General features: G+C 40.5%; 1 protein-coding gene across 5 annotated transcripts; it reads left to right on the top strand.

The window, feature by feature from the left end:
* The first annotated feature begins 2009 nt into the window (after positions 1 to 2009).
* PRXL2A (peroxiredoxin like 2A) lies at positions 2010 to 16334 on the top strand. 5 transcript variants are annotated; one of them, XM_053984161.1, is made up of 6 exons: positions 2010 to 2031; positions 12137 to 12316; positions 12684 to 12775; positions 14658 to 14798; positions 15557 to 15721; positions 15854 to 16334. In XM_053984161.1, exons 2-6 carry the CDS (start codon positions 12139 to 12141, stop codon positions 15950 to 15952), a joined length of 675 nt encoding a protein of 224 aa, XP_053840136.1. In that variant the 5' UTR covers positions 2010 to 2031; positions 12137 to 12138; the 3' UTR covers positions 15953 to 16334. The 5 variants fall into 5 exon arrangements, with proteins under 5 accessions (XP_053840136.1, XP_053840132.1, XP_053840133.1 ...); XM_053984157.1 differs by lacking the exon at positions 2010 to 2031 and adding an exon at positions 6486 to 6606; XM_053984158.1 differs by lacking the exon at positions 2010 to 2031 and adding an exon at positions 6812 to 7249.
* Positions 16335 to 18208: the final 1874 nt, after the last annotated feature.

Here is an 18208-nt window from a genome sequence, read left to right on the forward strand (position 1 = left end):
GGGTGTAGCATAAAGCAGTCACAGGGTGGTTAAGGCAAATTATCAGATAAGAGCAAAAATATGTTCACAGGGATATTGTCACTTTCCCTAAGTGATGACCTGCCTAGTATTAAGGACATAGTGATAAGGATGTCACAATAATAGTCATGTGTTTTTTGATTCAAGACACTGTTTTCTTTAGTAATAGCATAAAAATGCCATAGAATTTTGCTAATCTTTAACAAAACCAGCATTTCTGAAAAAAGCTATGTTTGGCTTCTTTGTGTAGCAGTCCCTCGATGCATATAGAGGAGATGCTGTCTTGGAAGGGTAAGCTCTCAGTGAATTTTAATGTCTGAGTAATTTGCTACTGTTTTGAGAGAGGAGGAGAACCCTAGATTAATGGAAAGGTAGTAACTGATGCCTTCTTCCTGTGGGAGAAAAGCTTGATTGTAGGTACCTAATGATCCCCTTGCAGCTGTTAGGCAGTCATTTAGATCTGTGATGTTCTGTGCTTCTTAATGAGCTGAATGGTTTAATAGCAATAGTTAAAGGGAATTACTAAAAATGAATTAATTAGGGTGAGCCTAAATACCATCTTAATTAAAGTGGAAACATAATTTTTCCTGTTTATTCTGTATGTCATTAATCCAAAGCTCAACCTGTGGCATTTGATGATAGGGTTATCTTTGGCATCTCTGTCATTTAGAAATTGCTTCAGTTCAGAGCCAGCTCCTCTGAGTCATCTGTAATGTGATTACCTAGGGCTTCCCCTGGTTCAACAGGAACACAGCTCTTATGGTTTCCATGTGAGTTAAATGGCTACAATTCAGAATTCTTAGTGAATTTCTCTGGTCTCCTTATTTAGCATCTAGGGCATTGCTCATCTGGCTTGGTAGGTCTTTAGTCATCTTTTTTCACCTGTCATCTCCCAGGTGCAGTGACTTTCATTCATATCCCATAAACCTTTTGGGTCTGTAGTCTATCTCTTACTACACATGAGAAGCTGTAAATTAATCAGGTTTTCAATAACTGTTCTTCTCTAGAGCTTTTTCAATTTCAGCTAACCAGAGCCTCTGCAGGTTGTCTGTATTGGAACAATAGCTGGCATAGGCAGAAAAGCATTTGCCAAATTATCTCAGGGTGCTAACTTTTTTTTTTTTGTGAATTGTTCTTGGATCATAATAGTAAAACCACAGGAATGGGCAATGACATGGATCATTTCCTGAATAGTTGTGGCTTGAAATGGAATTAGCCTTACCACTGCACTTTACCTAATCAATCTCCTTTCCCTTCCAAAAGCCTGCATTCCAAGTTTAACCTGCAAGATACAAATGAGCAATCCCTGTTAAAATGCTGGCTTGGTAGTGCAGCACAGCAAATGGCAACCTTGAAAGGTCTCAACACAATCAGCACACTATTTCATACCACACATTATTCTGTCCCATTGTCACTCACTTATCACCCAAATACAAATTTAGTTAAATCAAGAACAGGATACAAAATGCATTAAAATTATGCATGTTATTAATTTAGCAAAATTAACCAAAAAGTTCTTGGGTTTTACCCCCTACACAATCATTTTAAGTATGCGCTACACTTAAGTTTCTTTGACAGTTTATACAGTGGAAAAAAATTACAGTGGATGTGAACAAAATGGGTGTGGGAAAAAATGTTTGAAAGAAAGTACACTTAAACACATTACTAACAGAAGACTATATTGATGTTTTGGTTTTTTTTAACTTGGGCAAAAAAAACCTTATCAACATTCCTCAAACCAGTTACAATTTGACAGGCTTTATCTAACAAAGCAACCATTCAGGCAAAATCTAAACAATATCTTTGCAAACTTCTAGTTATATGTTGGTGACTAATCAGTCACAAGGAAGGGTTATGGAGTATAACTTGGTTCTAGGAAGAAAGGCTGATCGTGATTTAGTTATGTATACTGCTGGAAGTCTTCCACATTCCCATTAAAAGCACATAAACCCATATGTTTTCAGAAATAGGACTTCAGAAGGGATGCTGTGGACTTGAAATGTACCTTGCTAAGTAAGTAGAACATCTTTTCTGCTGCATTTCTCCATGATGTTCACCCTTTAAGTCATTATTTAGAGTTTATTTCAGATACCCTATGATTGTGCATTGGATACTTTGTTATATTGCATTTCTTTCAAGTTGTCATCAAGTTATGTAAAAGTGGTAGATGTCAATGTGGAAATTGTATATATGCCCATGAGAGACGAGTATAATCTCTCAAAAAGAAAGTTCACCAAGAATTAAACAGAAACCATGCATTGAAAATATGAAATACATAGTTTGTGGCCCTTCCTAGGTAGATGTATAAAGAACAAACACTATCACAAAATAGAGAAATGCAGTGTTGAAATTCAGTTTGATAGTAACACATTTGTGTTTTGCTCTAGCAGAAGAAAGTTACGCAGACAAATAGCTCAGTGTAATAAGAGGATTAAGAGCTCAACTCTAAGGCTGTGGTTAGAGTGTGGCTGTAGCTCTGCTAGATTAGAAGTTTACTGTGCCTAACTACTCATAGCAGCCTTGCCACCAGGAGTTGGAACTGAGGCTTGCTTGCATGTGTATTTGATTCCTAGCCAAGTTCTGTTAAAATGACCCACATTGGCATCAACACTTCTAATACCAGGGTTATTTTGGTTTTATTACATGGATGTTCTTTAGCAAAAGAGGTCAAGGAATTTTTCTCCCAGAACTTAAATATTAAGAGCAACTCATCTTCTAGAGAAGATCAAAGTATTTACATCTGATTTTTAGCTGCATACAACCACCTTGGTGAGATACATTATTTGACTGAAAGTTGTTATCTTCAAGACGATGTAGGGCACTTCAGTTGTATTAATAACACAAGCAGTCTTGTCCTTACTCATGACTTCTATAGATTGGAAGATGCTTAGCTACTCTTGAAGTCCATAGTAAGAAATGAAACATGCCAGTTTCATCACAATAACTTGAAAGATAAATAGTCTAGAAACATGTTGAGTGCCTGGATTTTAACAGAAACCACACAGTAGTTGCAGGTGATTAACTAGAAACATTCAGGTGATTAACCAGGATCAACTGCAAAATGACTGTTTTCCTCTGATGTCCTGATTTTGCAGAAGTGCAGTTGCTGCCTTTTCAGTGCTATCTTTGTGGGTAATTTGAGATGTTCAAGAGCCTGGTTTTGCTTGTAGAGCCTGAGGCTTGATCACTATTCGAGTGAACTATCTGGCTTGAATAGTCATTAAAAATAACTTTTTTTACTGGTCTTTAGTGTCCTACCTAATCTGAGAATACTAAAATAATCAGAGTAGCTTTATTTGTAGCACTGCAGTAAACAGGAGACAAACTATAGACCACAGATTCTATTTTGCTTGCACTTAGTAATTACACTTACCTGACACAAGGATATTTAAAGACTGAAGGACGGTGGGAGGACTAATGACCTCATCTGCACTTTCCAAATGCCTTGGTTATCTTTTGTCTTGTAAATGGTAGGCTTTTCCATGATTCAGTGTTTATTAGGCTATTGCAAAAGAGATTTGTTGTAAGAATCTGTGTACCCACTGAAAAGACTTACTAATTCTTTCTTCCTGTTCCTGTCCAGATGGAGGGTATTGCACCAATCTATTCTTGGTGTCCCACTGTGAACTGCTTATGTGAATGAACTAATTTCAAAAGACCTGTATTTCCTTTGGTTTCTTCTGTGACTACTGCTCCCTGATCTTAGCTAAGAGAAATCTGAGATTCTGTGTCTAGGCTGACTGGTGTGTTTATTTCCTGAGAATCAGGATGTGGTTGAGAACACCCCTACACAGGTACATGTCACTGGACAGCCTCCAGACAAGAGACAGCTTCTGCCTGGCCAAGTGGACAGCTACATCAGTCTGAATCTGGGTGGCTTTGCCTTTAGTAGCACATAGGTGAAAAGTTCAGGCTGTTGGGTTTTTGTTTTTTTGGTTTTTTTTAATATCTACATCTAATCTTACTGGCTTGGTATTGAAAGTCTGGAAGTCCTTTTACAGACTTAGGGCCTAGATCCCACCACTGTCTTTCCTTGTTGCTTTAGAGATCTCCTGTTTCTTCATAGAAAAGACAGTTTCTCTAATATAAGCCATTTGTCTAACAATGCCCTTGGTCTAAGGCTGATCTATAGAAGCATGATCCAACAAGAAAAAAGAAAAAACTTCTGAAATAACGCATAGCTTTGTCATTCTGTACATGAATTGAAAGTTTCGTAATACTAGATCATGTTTTAGCATAGCTACTGATACACTGCATTCTGACTTACAGGCATGCCAGGGAAATTTAATTAACTGATGTACAAGCAGTTTACTGACTGATTTTCCTCGTTCACTGCTATAAAACTGAATTATGAAGGCAGGAAGTGAAAGGCTAAATGTGTGTTTTAAGAACGCTGTTCAAAACCTGGAAACTTGAAGATTAAATATTGGTGTCTCTTGCTTTGTGAAGTGTTTCCCACCGTATGTGTTAGAAAGTCCCGTTTTTTAAGAGGAAAAATATATTAATAACAAGTGAATAGGTGCATAGAAAAACTTAACTAGATGAGATCAATCTTAATATGATTTTTTTATCAAGAGGAAAAACCAGAAAACCAAAGAAGTCAAATTCCTATTTTCCTGCCAAAATTTCACTACTTTTCTGAAGCAATGAAGGCAAAGATATTCTAATAAAAAGAAAGTAATTTTTGCTGCAACTCCACTTAATGCAATACAGTAGCTTTTCAAGGAAAGCAGGTTTTTCTGGAGGTGTGGGTAGAGAAGGTTAGATTCCGGTAGATTATCATGACACCATACTCTTTGGATTCTGTGTCTATTAGATGTGTGCATGCATTCAAAGGATTTTGCTGCTTTGTAAAGTAGAAGGCTATTCCTCGATGGAATCCAGATGTGTGGGCTCAGATTTTGCTGCATTTTTTGCAACATTTTTAGAATAGGGACGAATGAAATCAGAGTCACTTCTGAGATGAACTGCCTGTTTCTCTTGCCTGGTGCTTTGTCATGGAGTCCTGCCCAGAGCAAAGAATAGATAGATGTTTTCATTTTGTGATAGGTGGTGTTTTTTTCCTCCTCAGTAATATTGGCTGCCTTAGAATTGTGATAGACCAGCTGCCAGGCTGTTAGAGGTGTAATGTGCAGAAGTATCATTAAGAAAAAAGTTCATTTTGTGTACTTACCTTGGAAACAATGGTAAGTACAATGGAGCTGCCATTCCACCATTGCCAAATGTTGTCAGCTCGTTCCACAACCATAGTGAAATTCAGAAGAAAGGAATCTTGATAGCCTGCAGAAATTAGGGTTTTAATTATACAATGATGGCTGACAACATTTGCCAATAATTTTTTTTACTCATAGTATTTTTCTAAAGATTGCTGTGTCAGCATGGCAGATACATATATTCTAATGCTGATTGAATTTTTAAGAAATGACAGTCACTTCAGCATATTATGTTTGGTGTTGACAGAGAGCCAACCCACACTGATTAAGGAGAAAAAGCAGAGCTATTGTTTCATGTATTTCCCAGGAAAAATGCAGCCACAAATTCTTAATCCTTCCAAATTCCCCATCTCTTTCAGGCAGTCTGGCAATACTGTTTCTGCCATGAGGTCTGCTTAGGTTATTTTTTTTACTGCTGCTAAGACTTTAGTGCTTTTTATAATCCATTTGATTTCTAAAATAATGTGTGCAGATAAAAGGATAACTACCACAATTTTGGGCAAAAAGACTCAAAATCTTTTCCTTGCAACTGCCCGAGCCCATGCCATTCTGACGTGTGCAATGCAATATGGTGCAATAGGCTGTCTCACAGAACTTGCTGTTCCATGTGGCTTTCTGGCAGCACGTGGCTGCTGCTGTGCTCTGCTGTAGGAGCAGAGTGATAAGAAAAGGCCATTTTGTCTAGTTAAGTTTGGAACGTGGTGAAAAACAGTGAAACAGTGGTTGGTGGAATGTGGACATGCCAGTACCATCAAAAGGGTTATGTTCATTTTGAGCTACTGCTGTGTTACAGACCAGACTGTTCTGTCATTGCTACTACCTTTTTTGTTGTTGTTGTTGTTTTTTGATTGTTTTTTGGGATTTCAGCTGCAAAGACAAGTCCTCTGAGTTTGTGGTTGGAGTGCTGCCCATTGACCACAAGCATCTGAAGAGCGTGTTTGTTAAACGATGTTGTGACATGTTATTGGCTGGCTTATCTGAGCAAGTATATTCTTGAATGCAATATATATGCAAACATCTTAAGTGCCCCATTAATCAGATTAGTTGAATGATAAACTCACTACATTCTTGGACTCGGGTCGTTATGGGTTGGGTGCTTTTTTTGCCTTGCGTATTTAAGCACTGTATCCCATTATGTGTTTAGTTTCTTTCTTTGCTTAGCCAGAAGCTACAGTAGCCCCCGAGAGGGGACAATGGGTTCCCAGAGGGAACAGAAGGCTTTCATCCGTTGCAGCCGCTAACGGCGGGGCTAATCCCGCTGGCCGCACCGGCGCAGAGCCGCCGGGCCGAAGGGCACCGAGCGCGGCCGGCAGCCGTGCGTGCGCGGAGGGCGCGGGGGGCGGTGCCGCGGCCGCGGGCCGGGAGCGGCGGCGCTGTGAGTGCGGGGCCGCGGTGCGGGGTGAGCGCGGGGCACGGTGCGAGTGTGCGTGCGGGGTGAGCGCGGGGCACGGTGCGAGTGTGCGTGCGGGGTGAGCGCGGGGCACGGTGCGAGTGTGCGTGCGGGGCCGCGTGTGCGTGCGGCGCGTCGGGGATGGGCGGGACAGCGGCGCTGGGCGTGCGGGGCCGCAGAGCGGGCGTCCGGCGGCTGGGAGGGCCACGGGTCCGCGTTGTGCCGCCCGGGGCCGGGTGTCCCACCCGTGGCTGTCGCCCCACGGGGGTCTCTCTGCTCCCCGCTGGCCCCGGGTCGCAGCCGCAGCGCGCCGGCGGGTGGGGAGGCGGCGGCGACCGCCGGCTACTGAGCACCGAGGGGCGGCCGGGGACCCCCGCAGCTCTCGCCAGCCCGAGCTGTCGAGATTTGGAATCCTACCTATGCCTGCCCTCGTGGTTTGACGTTTTGAGAGATCCCTGCTTGCTAGGCAATCTTATCCCGTGCGTGAGTAGGCACAGCAGGATCCGTGAAGGACGAAGAGACTCCGTGCTTCATTTCTCGTTCCATTCCTGATGCGCTGGTTGGGTCCTGGGTGCAATCGCTCAGCTCAGGAAATCCATTTTTGAGCTGCTCGAAGGACAGCCTGGAGGTCTCCTAGCCTTTTATAACCATAGGGGCACTGTTCCCATCAGACCTGGTTCATAGCAGTTGATGGAAGGGGAAACAAGGTTGTGTGGAAATTAATCTGCACTGGGTGGGTTTGTGGCGGTGTTACAGCCTCGTTCATGCATAAAGCCCCTCTGCCTTATGGCGTGGAGTTGAAACGTGTCCATTCTCTGGCGTCTTTGCTTTTGGTAACAATTTTGCTGTTATGAATTGTATAGTGTGAGAAATGCAGAAGTTAAAATATAGAACGTTAAAATATAAGCAAGGCCTAAGAACCCAAAAAGGCGGGGAAATCTTTATTTAAGCTTGAATCTGCAGGGCTTAGAATTCCTGGATCTGCTGTGTAGGAACAGGAGGGATCACTTGCTGCCTAGCACCTGCTGTGCTTTCAGTAAATGCTGACTTGTATTATCAGTGGGTCTGTTGGTATTCTCTTTCCTCCACCATCTCTTCAGACTGACACAGAGTGCAGCTTTCCTGCTCTGGATCACCAGCAGATTGAGCTGTGAGTTCATCCTGTATTATCTTCAGATAGGTACTTTTTGCAGTTCTGTGCTCCATGAAATATCACACATCTCCATGGTATCCATTCACTGACTCATCAGAGATCTGAATTTTTCCATACATAGTGTCTAGCTGCCTGTTCCCTCTCAATACACCAAGAGACCTGGAAGATTTCCAAAGTGGCTTGCCAGAGCTCTTTGCTCTCCTTTGCTCTAAAGAAAAGGCTTGTTGAGCTGTTGGGTTTCTTTAAAACAGTCTTTTTAAAAAGTCTTTAAATGGGGATAACAACTAACTTCCTTTCAAAGGAAGGAGTATGGTTTGTTTGCTTGATACAGCAACTTTCTCTACAGCTACAGCCATAGAATTCAGTAGTGAACCATGCACGAGTTGGGAAGAAACCTAAAAAGATGATTGTTATTTTCAACACAATGTGTGGTTTGATAGGTCTTTACAATGCTAAAAAGAAAGGAAAATAATCCCTTGTCTTGTGAAGATTACATTTATGCCAGAAGAAATGCTAGGAGGCCTCTCTGTGCATTGATTTTGGGGTTTACAGGCCAATTTAAGTTGGAAGAGTACTCCTAGGTTTCTCCAGTCAGAACCCTGCTTCAAGCAGGGCTAAGTTTGAAGGTCTGTCAGGATGCTGCATTTTGCAATGCTTAATGGTATTTAAATGCTCATGAAATCTTGATGAGCATGTTACCAGGTTATTGTGAATTGTAAATTTTCTTTATAGGGGTAGCTTACAAAGGTATTTGTAATCATGACTCATTTTTTGGGGGGGGGGAGGTGGAAAATGTCTCATAAAAAATCCGCTCAACTTGTAACTTGTTTGGGATACGCAAGTTATGACAAAGCTCTGAAACATTTTTAGGCTTGATATGGAATGTCTTGGGGAAGCTGGAGTGGGAGAGGAAGGAAGAACGAGCAATGGTCAAAACCGCTTTAGGCTAGAGAGTATTTGCTAGTGCAGTCCAACTTGCAAGACAGTTTTCTTTTTAGGAAAAGTATGTGAGGAAATCTGTTTGCTACTCTGAGTCTTACTGGCATCTCGAAAACAGAGGGACACAGCTGCAATGGGTCCTGTTTACACTATTAAAATAAATGTTTAAGGATAGCTGTCCTCTGAATGACAGTTTTTCTTTGGTTGTGGGTGGGAGGGAAATGAGACATCTAGAAAACAACGTTTTAACTGGTCTTGACAAAAGTGAAGACCATCCACTGGCACTTAAAACAGAATTAAGGTTAAGCTTGTCTAAATTCTGGTTAACTGAGTACTGACAGGCCATAAAATAACTCACTGTTATTTTATAGATTTCTTGTGGTCACCACAAAAACATAAACCATCTTTTTGTGTCTTCGTTTTTTCTTTGGCCTGTACTGTTTAGAGAGGAGTGTTGATTCTTTTCTGGAAGTTTTAACAGAGGTTAAGAGAGGTTGAAGATCTGATAGTCCCAGAGAAAATGATGCTTTTTAGCAGAGGGATGTTGCCATTAAAGCAGGTAATTGTCTATAAAAACTATAATTCTCTATAGAGGTACAGCCTCTATACTAATATTTTTTTTCCTAATATTGTGCGTTGTGATGACTTTTTGACTTTTAAATTTTTTCCAGGGTTGTTTGTATTGTTTTGGTATGTGTGAAGGGGTTAGATGTAGAATAGGCACAGGGAAAACATTACTTGTAAAAATGCCCAGTTCTACAGAAGAGCATGGCTTAGCATGCAGATCTAATCGTTTTGTGCTGTGTTCCCAGCTTCAGAAAGGCTTTCTGTAATTCCCGTTCCCTGTAACTACCCGCCCCATAAAAAGGGCTCAGTTAAAGAACAAACCAGAAGGTTGAACGATTAGGATACCTTTAAATGAGTCTTGCCCTGGGTTGGACAGCCGTGCTGGCTTTTGTCACTGCCGGGTGGCTGGGCAGGGCTTGGCAGAGCGCGGTCGTGGCGAGGCAGCGGCTGCGGCTCCTCCCCAGCCCTGCCCCGGCCGCCGCGCAGCGCAGGCGGGCTCCGCTCCTGCGCTCGCCGCCGGGGCGCTGCTGGTGCCCGGAGCTCAGCAGCCTGCATGGGTTCTGGTGAGTGCCGCACCCCCGCGGAGGCTTGCGGGATGCTCTCCTGTCTCCTCTCATGGATTGTGGCTTATGGGATGCTTTCTTCTGTCTTCTTATTGCTGCTCGGTGTTTAAAAACGTGATCGCAAGGCAGTTGTGTTTGTATTTTAATGTGGGGGGGAGAGTTTTGAAGTCCTTTTGAGCTTCAGATTTCCTTAATAAAGAGCAGCTAACCAGAAATGGAGCTTCTAGTTGCAAATGCTCAGCTGTTTTCCAGTCAGTCTCGGCACTTGGGGTTCAATGACATGATGCGTCAGGGCTCAGCCTATCTCGTTAGAAAATGTTTTAATAATCCTGCCTGCTGCTTCCCATGCATATTTTTCAAAGTGGCTCATTATGGTGTTTGCTTAGCAGGGGAGGAATTTAGGTATCAACTTGCAGAGCTGCATTTTCCTTTTTCCTATTTATATAAATAGCAAAAAAATCCCATATTTGAATAAAGTTGGTTTTTTTGTCACTGTGTGGAGCATGACAAAGAGTCCAACTACACTTAATGATCTCCTGGATCAATAACTACTGATTGGAAGCTGACTTTTAGAGATGCTCTTTATGCTAACAACAATTAAAAGCTATGTGAGAACTACTCATTAATTATTTGCCACAAATTTTGTAACATTTTTGTACAAATGATGTGCACAAGGGTTTAATAGTTGGGTCCTCCTCCACTGCCTGTAACTATAAATTAAAAAAAAAAAAAAAAAAAAAAAACACTTCTTGACCTGATGAGATTGAAATCCAAATAATGGGGTAATCAAACTCTGGGAGGGAGCGGGGCTTTAGCCAATGGGGTATGCTACAGAGATTTTAAGTCTTTACACAAGGATATTGCTGCATTACATACATTTGGAGTTACATTTGCATCATTCCAAAGGCTGGGGTCAGGATGGTCTCTGATAGGTGTCAGAGGCAGATATAAAAAATGTCATTGCAACATGACTTCATGTTTGAAAGAAGTATGTAAAGAAAGCAGATACAGTCAAGGAAGTTTTGCCTTGGTTAGAAATAATTGGTGAAATAGGGTAGGATCTGTTCTCTTATCTGCATGATGTTTGTGTAAACTGGCCTTGTTTCTTGCTCAGGATCATGGGTTACTTACGTTTTTAGATACCGTGATACTGCCTCCCTTGAAACCAAGTATGCTGTTAAAAGAACAATGTGATTTTTCTTTTTATTTCCCAATGTTGCATTTGTTTATCCAGTAGTATTCTGGAGCTGGGTTTAAGGATAGAAAGGGGTTTTCTCACAGAAAATTCTCGGCCCAAAATTGAGGAGCTTCTCCTCATTGTTTCTGAATTCTGGAAACAGCTCACTATGGGGATAAAGATGATGTGTATGTCTGGTTTATTAGCAGTCACAGTTCAAAAGACTAATATTTTCTTACATTTATTGAGGTGGGAACCTTACCCATACAAAAGTATATACAGACAGCAGTATTTACCAAAATATTCTATCAGGAATATTTGTAAGTGATGGTTCCCATTGCAATGCACAGTTCCAAGCGGTGTTCCAAGGAGTGCAGGCTGTTTGTTCCTGCTGTCCTTTCTGCTTTAGCAAGAGTGGCAGCAAGTTAGCATAGAGGAAGAAGGTGCTGGCCCAGGCATATTTGCAATGTCAGATCACTGGGTAATAAAATGGTTGCAAGTCTACATTTTTCTGTCTGCAGGCATGAGCTCTAAGTTTGGCTTTGTGCCTGCTTTTCCTTTTCTCAGTGGGGAACTCAGTGGTTCTCAGTGGGGAACTATAAGGAATGTGAAAGGTTACCAGTTATGATGAACCAGATACAGCAGGTTTAGATTTTTTTTTCCCCAAGTCTTCTATAGTATATTTGTAAAGTTCACTGTTTAATATAGTGTGTGTAAAACATTTAATTTACAAATGCTTCTCTTTTTTTTTGAAGAAACTTCTGTCTTACTGTAATAATTTAAGTTACTGACTAATGTACAGGTCATATTATGAGAGGCGCTTTATTACATACATTTTGATAATCTTTCTCCTCACTGCATCTGAGCACTTAATAATTGATGTTTTTGTCTGGTGTCAGGGAAGCATAAGAACATCTAGTTTTGATGTGGGTCAGGCACAGAACTGGAATGTAATTGCTATCTTTTAAAACCCCTTTCAGTACATTAATAAATATACAGATCATCTCCGTTAAACTAAAAATACCTGCATGAGCTTTTAGTTGTTTTAATCCACTTCCTCGTCCTCTCGCATCATTGATGTTCAGTGTCAGAGCTGTTCTTTCTTTCTCTTTGCAGAAATGTCCTTCCTGCCTGACCTGGGCGCCTTCACCATGGGCATGTGGTCTGTTGGCCTGGGAGCCATTGGTGCAGCTGTGACGGGGATTGTCCTTGCTAACACAGACTTATTTCTGTCCAAGCCAGAAAAGGCTACATTGGAGTTTTTAGAGGAGATAGAGCTAAAAACTTTGGGATCAGGTAAGATTCTGGCTATTTCAGACCACATTCTTCAAGAATTTGATTTCTATAAGAACCTTTCTAAGGCCAGGGTTGGAAGCACTTTTCTTAGGCTTTCCTAGTTATGACACGTAGTTGAGTGTCCTTGATATCCAATACTTGTGGTGAAGGAAAAACAACCAAAACTGTTATTTATTTCTGGATGAAACAAGACACACTTCTAAAAATCAATAATGCAGTAATCTCCTCTTATACTTATGATTTTTTTTACTGTGAGAACTGTATTTGAATGTGGAATTCTCTGCAGTGCTTTGGTCCATGAAGTATGAATCGTTATAAACAAGACTGGCTGATATTATTGTTGGTGTTGTTTCTCCTGTACAAACAGAACAAAGGACATTCAAAGCAGGTGAACTGTGGAAGGAGAATGGTGCAGTGATCATGGCTGTACGAAGACCTGGATGATTTTTGTGCAGAGAGGTACTTGCTGGGCTTGGGGATTAATTAAATAGAGTTGAGATCTGCTTGCATAAGTAGTCTGTAAATAAAGGAGGGGATGAATAGCACAGTCATCAAATACATCTGAAGTATCTGAAAGGTTCTGTTTCATGGTTCAAACTGGTCACCAGCTACCAGCATACTTAGTTTCTTTTGCAGCTGGTTTGTATGGTCCAGGTCCTTACCTTTTCCTTCTGAAGGTGATGTTACATGATTTTTACATCTGCCAGGGACCTAGCCCGTGGTAATTAGAAAGGGAGATTGCACAAGATTCACTTGGTAATGAGTCTTTTGAGCTATTTATATATATATATATATATATATATATATATATATATATATATATATATATATATATATATATAGTCCAAAATAAGTCTCTGTGAGCCAGGTAGTGTCTGGTCAAAAACAGCCCAAGACTGGATTGGCAGAAAGCCATCAGATAAAGCTCATTTGCAAAAAGAGGTGTGCATGGAGGGAGTACCTCTTGGTGCTGGGTGCTCAATGTGAGGCATAAGGTACAGACTCTGAAGATAAGAGTTCTTGTTCCATAACAAGCTGGGTTGGAAAATAAATTTTGATCCTTAAGTTGACATTAGGCTCCTTGGGTGGAGCTCCTTGGAAGCAAACACCTAAAACATGATTTGAATGTACCAAATGCCTGGGAACAGCCATAGCTTGCACCTTGGACATTGTGTTTCTCATAGCTATAGGGAAAAACAGTTATTATCTTGTTACTCACTGCTCTATAACATGGAGTAATTAACATTGTAACCTCTACCTTAAGGCATCTGCTCCCAACAGTAGCAACTGCTTAAAATACGTGTAGAATTCTTGGAAGGTTCCAGTGCTCTGCTCTCTGAACAGGTGGGAGGAGAATGCACTTAGGTGCCTGCCTCTGTAACTTTCACACACAGTCAGTCAGGAATCCCAGAGTGATTTTTTATTATTAGCAGTAGTATTACTGAAAGTTTCAAATTTGCCTGTCTGTTCATCCCTATCTGTTTACTCCTTGGTGCTCAGTAAATTCTAGATGTCCTGCTAGCCTTTCAGTTAAGGTATTTCTGTTAGGTGACTGAGAGTGATAATATAAGCTGTGTCCATGTTTTTAAAGTGTGGGGTTGATTTTTTATGTGGGAATTCTGTCCAGTAAAAAATACCTTTCTCCATGGGAGATAAGAAACATATTTTCAGTGCACACTCTGATCTGTTCAAAACCTCAGGGATCTCTGTATAAACTGTGTGAATTTGGATTCCTTTAGGAGAACAAAAAACCCAGCAGATGAGGGTGACACCTTACACTCTTATACACCAAAAAAAAGCAGTTTTGCTTCTGGGATACTGAAAGTCTATGAATAAATTCCCTGATTTTTTTTTTTACTGGGGGAATTAGGAAGGAGAGTGTATCTTCATTACTTACTGTAAACTTGTATAGCCTGCTTCTGCACAGAACCCTCAAAATACTTTGCAGAAGTACTGATAATGATGGATGTTAACTTGGAAAAAAGGATTGAAAATTCTGAAAAAGTTAAGTGATGTGCAGGCATTATATTTCTACCATTCTCAAATACTTCAGAAGATAGTTGAAGCTCTATTACAGGCAAGGTATCTCTACAGCTATAAATTAAATATATGTTTTATCCAGCTCAGAAGAATCTGTTTCCTCCATGTTTAACAAAGAAAATTATAGTAAATCTTATGAAGAGCTACCTAGGAGTGCAACTAGCTTAAATGTTACAGGTCTGTTTCTGGCTTGTGCCTCAAGCTAGAAGTTGTGTGTATCTGATAGTCTTGAAATTCAAGGTGAAGCTTTGCAACCTCCATTTATCGACTGAAATGCTTGGGGTTTTGTTCCTTTGCTTAGGAGGCTTCCGAGCTCTCCTCTCTGAAACCCCAGCTGTCCAAGCTGGGTGTCCCTCTCTATGCTGTTGTGAAAGAGAAGATAGGGACTGAAGTAGAGGATTTTCAGCATTACTTCAAAGGAGAAATCTTTCTGGATGAAAAGGTATAGTGAAGTTGGTGTTCTCCTTTTGTTTAAAAACAAATCTATGAATGCCCTCTTTGAGGAGCTTGTATAAATAAGTAGAATGTAGTCTGATTGAAAAAGGATTTAGTAGCACTGTAGTTTAAGAAGTTAATTGGCTTTGTTTTTCTATATTTACACATCTTGCTGAGCTTACAAACTGTGGTGTAGCAGTGCATTGATATCCTGCTGTTGCAGGCTTACTCCTCCCCTTTAGCAGGTAAACAATATGGCCTGTTAATATTTATTCCTTTCTTTCACTGGCTGTGTGACTCACTGATTTTTATGGTGTGTGAATCAAGGTTTGAAGGTGACACATATAATTAATTCATGGATTGCAGTGATATATCTTGTTCCAGTACACCAGCACGTGCTGGATTGCCAATCTCATGTCCTACAGAACCACTGCCCTGCTTTCTCCCTAAACCAGGATACACATTTAAAAATCATTTGGGTTCTGAAGAAAAAAGGATATGTAATATTCAAAATCTACTAGATGATCCTTTTGTTTTCTTTCTCCACCCTGCCTGTGTGAAAGAATCAGATTGAATTTAAAAAAAACCCACCAACCAACCAACCAACCAACAAAAAAAAATACATTTATCACAAAGCACTGCTGTTGTCAACAATAGGGATGTAAGTGTACATGGGGCTTAAAAACTTGTGGATGAGCTTGAAATCCACATGAATTAAAAGCCCTGTTCCCTTTGTTTGCTGACATATTTTCTGTTCCCCTGCAGAAAGGCTTTTATGGTCCACGCAGACGAAAAATGATGTTGTCAGGCTTCTTCCGCTTGGGAGTTTGGCAAAATTTCTTCCGTGCTTGGAGAAGTGGATATAGTGGAAATCTGGAAGGAGAAGGATTCACCCTGGGAGGTGTATATGTGATTGGGGCAGGAAGACAGGTACTGCAGGCCATCTAGGAGGCTTTTTTCTCTCATATAAGATCAGAAGTTTGTTTCCTGGAATTGTTTGGTTGGGCCGTGGATCTTTTGCTGGGAGACGTGTCTGAATTTCTCTCTTGTGTCTTTGACTAGGGTGTTTTACTGGAACATCGTGAGAAAGAATTTGGAGACAAAGTCAGCCTTCCATCTGTCCTTGAAGCTGCTGAGAAGATAAAACCACAAGCTTCATAAGTTGAAAACAGTTGCACGTGTTTCTGATTAGAGCTTGAAATGTAGAATGTATCCATGTCCTGAATGTGTGGTGTAATTGCTTAACTATTTAGTGATCAAAGCACAGGAAAGGTTCTCTATTCAAACATAGAAAATTATGAAAATCCTCTTGGGTTGTTTTTGGTTCCCTTATAGTCTTCCAGGTGGACAGGATTTCTACTGGTCCTTTGTATCTGACTGTATTAATGAAAGGCTGGGTCTAAAATCTGACCTAGCCTAGATGTTCTCAGTCAGAAACAGTTGGTTGAAAACCTGTTTACCTAGGGAAACAAAACTCTTCTAAGGCGGTAGGAATGCAGTACCAGCTCAGGGGAAAAGATAATAAAACTTTATGTAAATGAAATGCCTTTGGTTTTTGCTTTTTCATTAGCATGTAAATACATCTGTGTTTCTAGAAGACTACACCCTGTCAGTCTAACACTTGAGATTTTGCATTCAAGACATGCCACTATGTCTGCACAGTGAATTTCTTGTTAGTTCACTACTGGTTCTAGATCTTCTAAGTCCACGTGATTCCCTGCAAGGAAAATAATTGTGGCTCAAGGGCAGGTTCCTTTTTGTATCTAAGCTTCTTTAAAAAAAATTTGCATCCTTATGGATAAAATTCTGACCTTTTTTCCTTAGTATTTATGTCCAGGTAAAACTGATTTTAGAAAAATATATTTATATGCTCTTCAGAGTCTGTTTTTCACAGTTCCCAGAAACAGCACTAGCAGTGAGAATTTTGAGTGATTCATATGTTTCATTTGGAAACTAAATAGAAATTGGACTCATTTATGCTACTATCCACTGAAATTTGTGTTTGACTGTTTTGGGGGATGAAGGACAGAACAGGATTTGGAGAGTACACCAGCAAATTGACTCTGTGATATGGACTTTCTCTATAAAGGCTTTCCTCAGAGCCATGGACAGGTGCAGAGAACCATGAAATAAAGAATTGTGCCTGAGGGCTTCTTTTCCTGGGTTTCACCACTGAAAGGCATTACTGGTATCGTGTGCTGACACAAGCTCCTAAAAAATTCAAAGCATTGTGTAAGTGTCCACTTGTTTGCAGTCAGCATATGGATACTTGGGGTGCAAGTGGTAGGGAACACAAGAGATGCTAAAAGCAATGGGTGTGAGCTACCATTTCCTATGGTTGCAAGAGGGTATGAATAACAAAGATCTTAGAGCAGCATATTGTGGCTTCTGTAGAGTTCTGAGTTTTCTTTCTCATGGGAAGTAGAAAGCTTTGTGCAAGATCAATTCTCTGCAAATGGCAAAGACCAGCAAAGGAAATACTGATCTTAGACCTGCATTTCAGGCCTTGTCCCAAGGGCTGTTTGTGCATTTCACATAAACATGAAATGTGAAAGGCATAAACAGTCCTTGGAGAATGGAATGGAAGCCAGATAAATGCCTAGAAATTGAAGATAAAGTGAAGTGCCTGTAGAACCTGCTGAATCTGGAAAGTATCTCCTTACAATTTTGTGTACAGGCAACTGAATTCCACCCACTCTGTCAGAGCTGGCTGCTCAGGGAGCCTTGGATGGTGACAAGGATGCCATGGGGCTGCAGCCCTGCTCTCAGCCTACCCAAAGGGAGTGGCAACAGAAGTAGGAAGCAATGCTGTCCAGCACTTGGAATGTTCATTGGAAGTATGATGGCTGTCAAACGTGTAAATCACTAACACTACAACATGCTGAAGTGTTCCTGTAGTGTAAAAACATTTTTAGAAAGAGTCATGAAGTCTTTTTAAGTTTATTAAAGTACTCATGGAAACTGAAAGTTCTCTGCTTTGACAGATTCCCCAGAGGGATGTATACAGAAACCACATCAGACTGAGGTCTTTTCCTGCTTTAAACAGCATTATTTCCAATAAACAGTTAGTGCACGTCTTGATTTGAAAGTTATATAAGCTTACGTGCATTTTAAAGTTTTCTGTGTCTTTCAAAAATCAAGTAAAAATCTGGAGCCCTAGAAGGTTGAAATGACATTTGAAATTGTTCTGAAAAATTGTTATTGATAAATCTGATGATTTTTTTCAAGACAACCTTGGGATTACTTGGAGTTGACTCATCTTTTCTGAACACCATATTGACAAAATAAAAATGGGAAAGATAGACAATAGGTAGTACATAGGAGATAGGAATGGATAATTACCATTGGAAATGGGTTAACCCAAATAACTAAAATTAGAGCAAAATAGTAGAGAAGGAACAAATTAAATCTAAGTGA

Source organism: Vidua macroura, chromosome 8 (assembly GCF_024509145.1).
Source record: "Vidua macroura isolate BioBank_ID:100142 chromosome 8, ASM2450914v1, whole genome shotgun sequence".
Classification (NCBI taxonomy): domain Eukaryota; kingdom Metazoa; phylum Chordata; class Aves; order Passeriformes; family Viduidae; genus Vidua; species Vidua macroura.